Raw genomic sequence first — 11550 nt, 5'->3', positions numbered from 1 at the left:
TTCAAGCTTCACAGGTTCTGTTTGGTTTTGTGGGTTTTTTATTTGGTTGGTTGTGGTTTTTTCTTTGTTTTTGGTTTGGTTTGGTTTCCCTTTCTTTCATTTGCCTTTTCAGTTTCTCCTTTCCTGTGGTCAAAAGAGGTTGTCCAAAAAACCTGAAGCCTGGGTTTGTCAAAACCAACAATTAGAAAGCTATAGCTGTAGACTTGAAGTGCTTCCTGGAACAAAATATGAGTATTGCAAAGGTGAAGGTGAAGTGAATCATCCCAGAGCTCATGAAAGCCCCTTCTGTCACTGATGGAGACACCTGGGACATGGTGATCTGCTTACATTCCCTTCAAAAGATGAGAAGAGTGATCAATACCACTGTCAGCTGGAACGTAAGTGGTTCCATCATTATTTCCCTTGCTTCTCTTTGCTCATCTCACATAGTTTACTATGTAACAGTATGAGAGATTTCAGTGTAGAACAGTTTATACCACGACAAATAATGATTTAGTGGTTCTAATAGAAGGGTTTTGGCAAAAAGACCATTTTGTTGTCCATCTAGAAGAATGATGAGATGATGAGAGCTAGAGCTGTTCTGTCTCTGACTGGTGGGTTTACATATTACAGAGTCACTAAGTAATTTGAATGGGAAGGAACTATGGGAGGTTTCAGGTCCCACCTGCTCAGAGTGGTTCACTCTAGCTTGCGGACCAGGCTGCTGGGCACAGGGGTCCATCAGGGTTATACTAAGTGGCTGCTCCCAATTCTTCCTTTCACTTCCAGCAATGTCCTTTCTGCTTTACCGCAAAGCTTGGAAAGCAAAGAGGGGGAAGTGTGTGTCCCTTTGTCATGCAGCCCCTATGACCGGACCTGCAAACATCCTAGGGGAAGTTCTGGGAGAGGTCTCCCACCACGAAGTGCAGCTGGGTTGCTGCAGTAGCTCCACGGTGCCTCTCCATGCCTTTGGCATGTCCTCCTGTGCTGAACACAGCACTGCCTCCAGCTGGCCCCTACCCAACCTGGCAGCCTTGCCCAGAGTTGGCCCTGACCCACCAAAGTGCTTTTGCCTGTGAGTCCCGACCAGGGTGTGTGCAGGAGCTCTCTGCTTCCTCTGCTTTTAACAGTGTCAACCACAGGTCTATTCTCAAAAGTAGGCTTTTGTCTGAAAAGCATACCAGAAAATTTTGCTTTTCCTCTGTTCCCTCGAGCTCTCAGCACAACACTCTCTCGTGTGTTTGACTTGAAAAAAAAGGAAAAAAAAAAATAAAGAGCCCTACTTAAGGATACACATAAGTCCTTTGTTGACTTAGAGTGAACAGCAGCAAAGCAGCTGAAAACACTGACCCAGGTCGCAAGGATGAGGCAGAAAAAGTTACTGAAGTCTGCCGCTCAGACTCCCACCCTGGTACACAATACCTAAGTGCCTGGGGATTTTCCAGATCATGTCCTGAAATGTTTCCTCTATCTAGAGACAAGTGATCACGCTTCAATGTCTGGTTTGAATTGCCACCCTCCTCACTTCTAAGTAATTCTAACAGTCAGTAAAACATTGTTTTTCCTGCAAAAATGAGCAGTTGCAAGGGGAAATAAAAATTACAGCTGCATTTAATTCTGCAGGCTGGTTTCCAAATTAACTATATTTATCCACAATCCAGAAAGTCCTTATATATAATCATATATAGCAAATCTGTTATAAAAAGCAAGGCATCAGTACTAGTTATATCATAATTACGGTCTAAGAAAGACCATTTTCAGACTGTTATAAGCCAAACAAGATTCTCTCTGTTGTATCTAGACATGCATTACTTGTAGATGCCAGTATGATGTGTAACGCATAAACAGAAATTGAATGGTAAACTTTGTCCCCTGTTATTGTTATCTCCAAATTAAAGCATTACAAAAAAATTAACAGAGTTCAGGCTTCCCTGATTAACTGCAGGTGCATAGTGTTAATACTCATTTGCCTACCCTAACTATAATGTTGATTTTATCTTAATTGGCTTTATCCAGTTCATTTGCCCTGGGAGATGGATTTAGCTTCACATCATTATTCTCTTTCATTGGGACAACTGAATACTGGAGTGCAAACAAAGCATGCGTGCCCTTATTTAAGAAGGTGTGATTGCTTTTCTACTCACATTATTTGCAGTGTGAAATAAACTACTTTTTTCTTTTTTTATTTTTTCTTTTTTTTTTTTTTTTCCGAGGTGGTGAACCTGATCTCACGAGCTATAAATAAGCAGATTTTCAAAATTATTTTTTATTTATTTAAAATCTAAAGAGTTAACGTTGATTTTGCTAGGTTTTCCCGCTTTCACCCCGGCAGTGATGAGAGCGGCCAGCAGGTGGCTGGCGTTCGCCGGCGTTCGCTGGCGGCTCCGCCGGAATTACCGCCGTCATTTCAGCGAGGCTGCTCTCATCATGGGAAGCAGGGGAAGAATTGACGTCCAGGAGAGCCTGCCTATAGGATCTAAGCCGTCAGCGGAGTCCTGGTTTTTCCTCACTTTAAATCCAGCTGACGAGTGCAGGTGCTGAAAGCCGGGAGAGATTGGCAATGCAGCCTGACAGCAACTACCAAAAGTTCTTGCTTTTTGTAATACCTTTGTTTCGGACTTGGTTCTGCTCAGCAAACCTGAAGCTGGGAATTTAACAAGCCTCGATTTTGAAAATGCTTCCCACTTACTCATCATTGAAATTGATAAATGGCCTTCCAGACCTCAGGAATGCCTAACAGCAAGACAAGTCAATGAGGAAAAGGCGAGTTTTAGTATTCAAACTATGCTAAAATATGTTCATCTTTCACCTTATGGAAACAGTACTGTTAAACAAGCTGCAGTTGCTTTTTGGTTTGTTTATTGTCAAGATGTGTCATAAAGTGATATGACTTTTAAACTCTTCTGACTGTTTAAAGCCAGAAAGTAGCAGCAAAATTAAAGCGAGAAATCTTATTTGAGGATTTTCAAAGCAGAAAGTTGTCTTCTGAGAAGAGCAAAATAGGACAATGGCATCTGGAGAGTGCTTTCTGCTAGACCTAGAAACAGATAACTTCATTCTCTACAACTTCTCTGTCAACCGAAGTGCAAACTTCTCCCTCCTTGGTGACGAGTGGTTCTACCCAGCGTTCCTCTACGCCATCCCCACCATCTACGGGATCATCATTTTGATCGGCCTTATTGGCAACATCACTTTGATTAAGATCTTCTGTACTGTGAAATCCATGAGAAATGTCCCTAATTTGTTCATCTCCAGTTTGGCTCTGGGAGACCTGCTGCTTCTAGTGACTTGTGTGCCCGTGGATGCCAGTAGGTACCTTGCTGACGAGTGGCTGTTCGGCAGAACTGGATGCAAACTTATCCCCTTCATACAGCTCACTTCTGTAGGGGTATCAGTCTTTACTCTCACTGCTCTCTCAGCTGACAGGTAAGCTGACTGCTGTAGCCTTGAAAAGAAGTCTGCATAATTACAACTCCATAAAAATGCATGATCATGAATGCATATTTTTAGGTAACAAGTATGTTTTTAACCTAATGAGGGAAAAAGAACAACTTCAGCTGATTTCTAGTGGTTATGAGCACACGAGGAGGATGCAGACTGAAGACAGGATACTTTTTCTAGGCTAAACTAAATGTTTGTGCAGTTTAGCTAACAGTCTAGTTTAATTAATAGAAAAACAAGAGCAGATCGTGCTAAAGACCAGAGATAGAAAATACTATTAATGAGACTGTTAAAAGATAGCATGCTCATATTTGCCAAAAGACAATTGATCCATATTTCATGAAGTTTGAAGGCACCAGAGTAGCACTTTAAAGTGCAGTTAGAGTAGATTCTTTCTAGTGGCTTGCTTCCTAAAGGCTAATTACGTGTGAGGCAATAATTCATTAAATATGTTCCAAATATTCAAATGAGGATGTTTGAAGCCAGGCATCTCAGTTTGGTATAGCCAGTATATTTCCCTTGATTAAACCATTTGCCCTTTATCCAGTCAAAACTAATCTCTGCTGTTGGTTCAGAAACTTTGTCTTCCAATAACGTTAGGTTAAAAAAAAAAAAAAAAAAAAAAAGAAGTAAAAGCTATGATATTTTAGAATACATGAAAACAAGTTTGACTTTAACAAATTATATGCTTCTAATAAGCCAGCTCTATTTTGGATTCCTGGGAGGCTTTGGAAACCTGTCTCAGAGCATTCAGATCTAAATTCAAAAGGCATTTTAATTTTAATGTCATTTGGAAGGGTGAAGCCTACCTTTCCAGAAAAGTTTTAAGTGTTTATTAGATTGGCTTTTATAGAAATTCCTATGTACATCAGGGAAGCCAGGACATTTTGTTTCTAATTTGGATGCTTCAGAAAGAGATTAAGGAATACGTTGTCACCACCGTATAGCTGTAAAATCTCATAAATACCAAGATCTCCAATGAGAAAAATAATTTCAGTTTTGCTTTGCTCAGAAAAGACATGGGGATTTTATATCTTGATCTCAAAGAAGTGAAACCAGGTTTGCTCTATGTAGTCCCTTGCATACCACTGTATCTCTCCTAACCTGCTATTTTAAAACATCAGACTATTTTTATTCAGTTTTCAAGGTAGTTCATATACATATACATACACAATGAAAGCAGGTAACTCCAGCAGTGTTTCGGAGACAGAATGGTTAATGTTTATTAACTCCTCCATGTTGGTGTATGTATAGAAATAGCCCTGTCTGCCCCAATAGCAGATGACAAATAGGCCTACATGCAGACAAAATTCTTCAAGCAATTTGCTCTAAAGGACTTGGGAAAATAGGAAAAGCGCACAAATCCTCTAGTAGAGGACCACCTATACTTTCACTGCTGAGTTTCATGTGATGACTGGGCCATTCCTGCATGATCTGAGGAAAACGTTGGGAAAATAATAACTATTTGTCCAGGAACCCCATCTTTCCAAAGCTATAATGTAAGTTGTTTTAAGGAGTATCAGGAAAAGAAAAATGCATCATAAAGAAGATCCTGTTAGAGAGATTTGATGCTGTCTAATCATGTGCCACATAAAGCAAATATTACAAATGCTTTTTCTGAGCAGTGCATCAATAGTGATTTTGCCTGAAGTGAGTGGACAAGACAGAAGACACTGAGCCTGGAAACAGGAGTGGTTTCACAGACAAGCATTTCTGAGGTCAAATGTAGTATTTCATGAAGGATGAGCAGCAGCTCAACCCTACAGGGAAACACCTGCAGAAGACAGGGGCACGGTGGTGGGAGCAGGGTAACACAAGGACTCATGAATCTAGCAGGTAAGACTGCTCAGGCATGGCTCATCTCACTTGGCTTTTGCTCTCTGAGGTGAGGAGCCATTCCAGGACAGTCAGCAAGGGGTCACCTAGTCCATGGAAAGAGATGCCTCTGGAGGAGACAGCATAAATCTTGTCAGGATACCTATCTCCCTCCTGGGCTATAGAGGAAGATTTGCTGTTTAGCATGGATTAGACACCTGTATTTGAGATAGCTAATGTTCAGCAGCATGAACCTTACCTGAGATGCTCACATGAGGAATGTAAATGTCCCTGTTCTCATGAATCAAAGCCATGGACCATGGGAGAGGAAAACTATAAACCATGTGCTGTGAATTACATCGTATGCCGCTGTCTCCAAGGAAAGGGAAACTTGTCAGGGTACCACAGATCTTTTGTCTACACTTCATCTTCTACAAAAAACAATAGTACAAAAACCTCAGTTCCAGTTTTCTTGCATTAACAAAAGCAAGTGTGAATGACTGACAGGATTACTGAAGATATTGTGGTGATGCTTAGAGGTACCTGGCATCTCTGGGATCAGAAATCTGCTGTGTAAAGAAAAGCATTGAAGTGTGATGCTACAGGCTCATTTCCAAAGAGGTGACCATCAAAACACAAGGTGAAATGCAGTGGGTAGGTGTGATAGGTAGATATAGTAAGTGAGAGAGCAGTGAGATACATATGCTACATGTTACAATAATTGTACAAATAGTCTCAGTTGCTTTGGATCAGTTTCTGAAAATGAGGGGCATAGTTTTAATGGATTTTTGCACAGCCCACATCATGAGCTTAAGAGTGTACCTTACTAGGGTACATTTTTATACCTTTCATTTCCACTTTCCCATGTGTTCGGCAGGGTTGATAATACTGGATCTATCATCTGCTGGTGAATGGAATGCTCAACTAGGCACAAAACTCCACCACAGAAAACCCAAAGCTGCTTGGTGATTTGACCCACCAAGAAAATGGTGGGCATCCAGAGGACTGACTGCTCACGTGTAAACTTTTCTCAAGTAGAAACTTTGGGACAAACTGCTGATTTAAGCTTTTCCTGCAGTGGGAGCCTCCCAGCCTGCAAAGTGCTTTGCATGCATAGAGACCCAGACAAGCCATGACTGTACAGGTTTGGTTAGGCAAGGTATCGCCAAAGGGTCCCTCTGTGTACAATCTTGAGATAGCATCAGGGTAAAGTTAAATTATTTGAGAGAGTGTGTGAGAAAGGGCTAAAAAGCATTAACACTATTAGAAATGGATTTTCTGTAGGACTACTCCACTGGTGGCAGGGAGCTTTCAATACTTAAAAGGGGCCTACAAGAAAGATGGGGACAGACTTTTTAGCAGGGCCTGTTGTGATAGGACAAGGGGCAATAGTTTTAAACTAAAGCAGGGGAGATTTAGGCTAGACAGAAGGATTAAAATTTTTACAAGGAGGGTGGTGAATCACTGGCCCAGGTTGCCCAGAGAGGTGGTAGATGCCCCATCCCTGGAGACATTCCAGGCCAGGCTGGATGGGGCTCTAAGCAACCTGATCTAGTTGAAGATGTCCCTGCTCATTGCAGGGGGCTGGACTAGATGGCCTTTGAAGGTCCTTTCCAACCCAAACTGTTCTATGATTCTATGATCTATCTTGCTGCATTCGCAGGAGCAGTGGGAGCTGTCAGCGAGACCTTTTTTCCCGTGAGCCTGGCAAATTTGCAGAGCAACCAGGAGAGGGTTAAGGCCTATGGTGTGCTTACAGCCACCCTCGCCACCCTCCATGAGCGATAAGGTGCCAGGGCTGAGTATACACGAGCAAGAAAACATGCAGCCGATGCGTGTGCATGCATGTTTGTGTGTTTTAGAAGGGCTGTAAATGAGGTTGGCAGGGGAAGGACATCTGTCTGCCCTGCTGCTCTGCTGAGGCAGCAGATATCTTCAACTACCCCTTTTGTCCCCACAAAACCAGAGTTTGTCTGCTTGCCCTCCTCCTCAGTGCAAGGGGACAGGGTATAGAGGCGTCTGTGAGAGCGGTCACACCTGGGCCGCCAGCCCAGGCAGAAAAGCCAAGGCTGGCTCAGCAAGTTCCAGGAAATTAAGCAAAATCTTTGCACAGTAAGACAAAAAGCAACCCATTTAATTGCCCTTGTCATGGGAGATGTCTTTATTTAATTGGCTGTTTCTGCCATGAGTGACAAGGTTTATACATTTGCATCCTAATTACCCAAACTGTCAAGCACTGATCATACTTCCCCACTATTTTGCTGAGAGAGGAAAAAATTGAAATGTCCTGGTGCTCATTAAGTGAAACCTTCCTGAAACAATGCTGTTTTTACAAGCACACAGCAGAACAAGTGTAAAGTGTGGTTCGAGTTTGCAGGCAGCATCTTTACTTTAAACACCTTGGATTATCTGGATTTTAGTGCTGGAAAACTGTAGCAATTGCTGCCAGCCAGAGCTGCCTGCCTGCCTGTGGTGGGAGTGATGGCATAGTGAGACACATGGGGTGACATTACAGGTGAGGTTAGGTGGCTTACCTTGGTAAGACCAGCTGCATACAGCAGGAGCTGCAGTTGTGTGGCAGATCTGAGACCTGAAATGAGAGCATTGGAAACATTGACCTCAGTGACTGGATGCAGGGATGCTGCAGTGCTTCCAGCTGCATTTGGTCCCTTGGAGCAGCTCACAGCCCCAACTTTTGATGTTCCTCTGAACTCATATGACAGTTTATTTATCTAAGCAATAAAAAACTGCAGACAACTCTCTCTCTCAAAGGAACAGTAGTGGAAAGAAACAAATCTAGAATTTTTAGAAAGAAGTTTTTAAATATGCAAAGTGCTTTGCATGCATAGAGACGCAGACAAGCATGGCTGTACAGGTTTGGTTAGGCAAGGTATCACCAAAGGGTCCCTCTGTGTACAATCTTGAGATAGCATCAGGGTAAAGTTAAATTATTTGAGAGAGTGTGTGAGAAAGGGCTAAAAAGCATTAACACTATTAGAAATGGATTTTCTGTAGGACTACTCCACTGGTGGCAGGGAGCTTTCAATACTTAAAAGGGGCCTACAAGAAAGATGGGGACAGACTTTTTAGCAGGGTCTGTTGTGATAGGACAAGGGGCGATGCAAAAATCTTATTTTGGTAGACTCATCTTTTCTGTGATTTGGATATCTCTGGCCTCTGATATCATTATGCAAAATACCAAAGGAGGAGTAATATTTGCGTATCAGTTCATTTATTTTACAGTCACTGGATTATGTCTTCACTAGAGGATTAAAGTAAGTGTACTCCCCTAAAATAAAGCTATGGAGAGTCAAACTAGGTTTCCACTGAGGTGATTTACAGAGTGATACCTTTTTTTTTTTTAATACCATCAGTTGTAAAGTGGCAGGTCCACAGTTATGAATTTATTCAGGGTAGTATAATGTCTTCATTCATTAAATCCTTTTAGGCCACTAATGCACTATTTTGGGGTAATTTACTTGTCCTGTAGTTCATTGTGCAGCCCCAGGGAGGATTTTGAGAGCATGGCAGAGAAAGCCACTCTGAACGAGCATAACATTCCCTGATCTGAATGATGCAAGTCAACAGAATGATGACTCCCACAAGTACATTTTGGATCCGCAAATGCCATCTCAGCCAGAACATCAGTCCAGGGAGGAAAAACAGAGGGGCTTCTGATCCCAGCTCAAAGCCATCCTTCCTGCTGAAGCACCAGGCAGCCTCTCCTTGACCCTTGATGCTGGCAGGGTGTTTGTGCTCCTGCTGTTCCTGTGCTGACGGCATGGGATAGGTACAGCGAGAGATACATGTATCTCAGTTGATGTACAGTCTCGGATCCTGTGTTGCTGGCCACCGTGTCAATACAATGTCAACACTCTTAACACCCTTGGTTTTTGCTCCCATTTCCTCAGCTCTGCATCCGTCTGCACCAAGAGAAACAGATCAAACAGCGCAAACTTTCTGAGTATCTTGATTAGCCAGAGCAGATGGCCAAAACACAATAGATGCATTTCTATAACCAGGAACATTAGAGCTCCCATCTATATCAGTGGGAGTGCTGCGCAAATCCAAGGTTAGAGTTAGTGCTAATGTGCTGGAAACTGTCAATATTTAAGCAATCAAAAGGAAGAGAAGTCGGATTACCTATTGTTTACATTTCAGTAAAACCTAAAAACCCCAATCAGTTGTCATGGTCTCATGGTACAAGGAGGTGTATGCACCGTTAATAAGGAGAACAACTGGCCACGAAGAATTTGCCAGCTGTGTGTCAGGCTGAATGCGGTGGGTTGGGACATCAGCATCGCTGCAGCAAGCCTACAGTGGTCACATTGCCTCAGGTGTTAGTACTTGATGCCCAGATACAGACAACAGCCTAGCCAAAAAGAGTAGATGGGGCTTGAGCTGAAAAAGCAGAAGCAGACCTAGTCTGCCTTGTATACACAGTGAAACATCCAGTAGTTGCTTTGCTCACGGATAGCCCTTGCAATAATCTGTTTTCCTTTTATTTTGAAAAAATACTTCAGTGCTAGCCCTGCCAAGTCCCCTTGCCTTGTTTCTCACCAGTTCTGCACCCATGTGCCCACCTCACCCCATACCAGGTAAGACACCAGGGGCTGTGAAACCCTGTCTGAGATCCTGCTTGCGGGGGGCTCTTTGATTTGTGTCCCCCACACACACACACACTTACTGCATATGACCTCAGGTGGAGCAGAGGATTTCAGCATCCAGAAGACCACCCTGTACCCTCGGGCAGAAACTCAGGAGGATGCCTGGGCACCTCATGTTGCTGAGGCACCAAAAGGTAGCAAGCCAATTGCTAAACTGTAGGGAAAGGCAGAAAGCTGGAGTTCCTTGCAGGAAACTCCCCTCCTGATGCCAGGCTAGTGATTAGTTTAACCAGAGTGCAGAAGACTGTGAAACATGAAGGAGAGAGATGTTGTCAGAGCTCTGGCCATCCTGCCCTTGTCTACCTTCCAGCAGAGACGGCTGGTCTCTGCAGCTCCATGGGAAGGTGGGAGAGAAAACTACCACAAGAGCCTGAGAGGAAAAAATGATTCTTCACACCTGCAGACAGCCCTGAAACATGAGATTTAGACATGGATGGTTGAATTACCTGGGAGAAACAAAGATGCAGATACTGGACTAGCACAAACTGCACTAGCCATCTATTCCAGCAGCATTTCTTGCCCACATTTGTCTACAAAGATGGATGAATATCTCATAATTTGGATTAAAACAGATCTTTTCAGTGACACTAGGCAATTTTCTGAGTATTCAGACCAAGGGTGCACATATTACTCTGTTCCCCTGATGTGTCTCTGGCATCCTGTTATCCTCACTGCTTAGAAATTATGTCATATTTCAAACTGAAAATTTTATGACCTCTAACCACTGCATAATTATCTAACTAATAGCACAACTGAAAGTCTGAGAGAATTGAAGTTTTTCAGCCTGGAGAAGAGAAGGCTGCAGGGAGACCTTATTGCAGCCTTTCAGTATATAAAGTGTGCTTTTAAGAAAGAGACTTTTTATGAAGGCCTGTAACGACACGACAAAGCGCAACAGTTTTAAGCTGAAAGAAGGTAGCTTTAGGCTGGACCTAAACCTTTTATGATGAGGGTAGTGAGACACTGGAAGAGGTTACCCAGAGATGCTGTGGATGCTCCATTCTTGGAATGTTCATGGCAAGGCTGGACAGGGCTCTGAGCAGCCTGATCTAGTGAAAGATGTCCCTGTCCACAGCAGGGAGGTTGGACTAGTTGATCTTTAAAGATTCTGTCCATACCAAGCCACTCTGTGATTCTATGATAGAGCAGTCAGGGATAACATTAGATCGTTCAGCCTCAACGTGCAGATGCAAGTTCAAATGGAGGTGATGGTCTCCTATGTTTTTTGAAACCACAAAAGGGACTTAAGCATCGTATAACTGATTTAGTTTTATACAATCTAGCTCAGGTACTGATTACACTAAGACCATGGCATGTTGAGAATGGCACAGGATATTTCATGTTGTCAGATGCCGAAGAGATGCTCCAATGCCTTTTCTTCGTCTCCTCTTTCCTTGAAAGATCCACAATTTTTTGGCATAATCTGCTCACTTGAGTGCTAAATAAACTATTTTACACCTGACTGAGTTAAAATGGCTTCTGTTAGACTGTGGTCATTTATCTCAATGACTCTACAACATTTTTACAGTCTGGTCAGCCCCTGTGTCACCTGCAAACTTTCCCAGCAAAGGTTTTATAGCCTGCTCAAGGCAGCTGATATACACAATAAATAACTTTGCAGTTAGAACGTGTTCCCAGAACCTAGGCT

At 42.8% G+C, this 11550-nt stretch overlaps 1 protein-coding gene across 1 annotated transcript in view; it reads left to right on the top strand.

Annotated features, from left to right (window-relative positions):
* Positions 1–2344: 2344 nt before the first annotated feature.
* GRPR (gastrin releasing peptide receptor) overlaps positions 2345–11550 on the top strand; it is a 31921-nt gene continuing 22715 nt past the window's right edge. Inside the window, exon 1 of the mRNA XM_071812752.1 lies at positions 2345–3405. Within this exon, the coding sequence (XP_071668853.1) occupies positions 2987–3405 (419 nt within the window). The 5' untranslated portion in view covers positions 2345–2986. The remainder of the gene's footprint in view (positions 3406–11550) is intronic.

This window comes from Patagioenas fasciata, chromosome 1, assembly GCF_037038585.1.
Source record: "Patagioenas fasciata isolate bPatFas1 chromosome 1, bPatFas1.hap1, whole genome shotgun sequence".
NCBI classification, from domain to species: Eukaryota; Metazoa; Chordata; class Aves; order Columbiformes; family Columbidae; genus Patagioenas; species Patagioenas fasciata.
The sequence above is the reverse complement of the archived record's forward strand: the minus strand, read 5'-3'. Positions and strand labels throughout refer to the sequence as shown.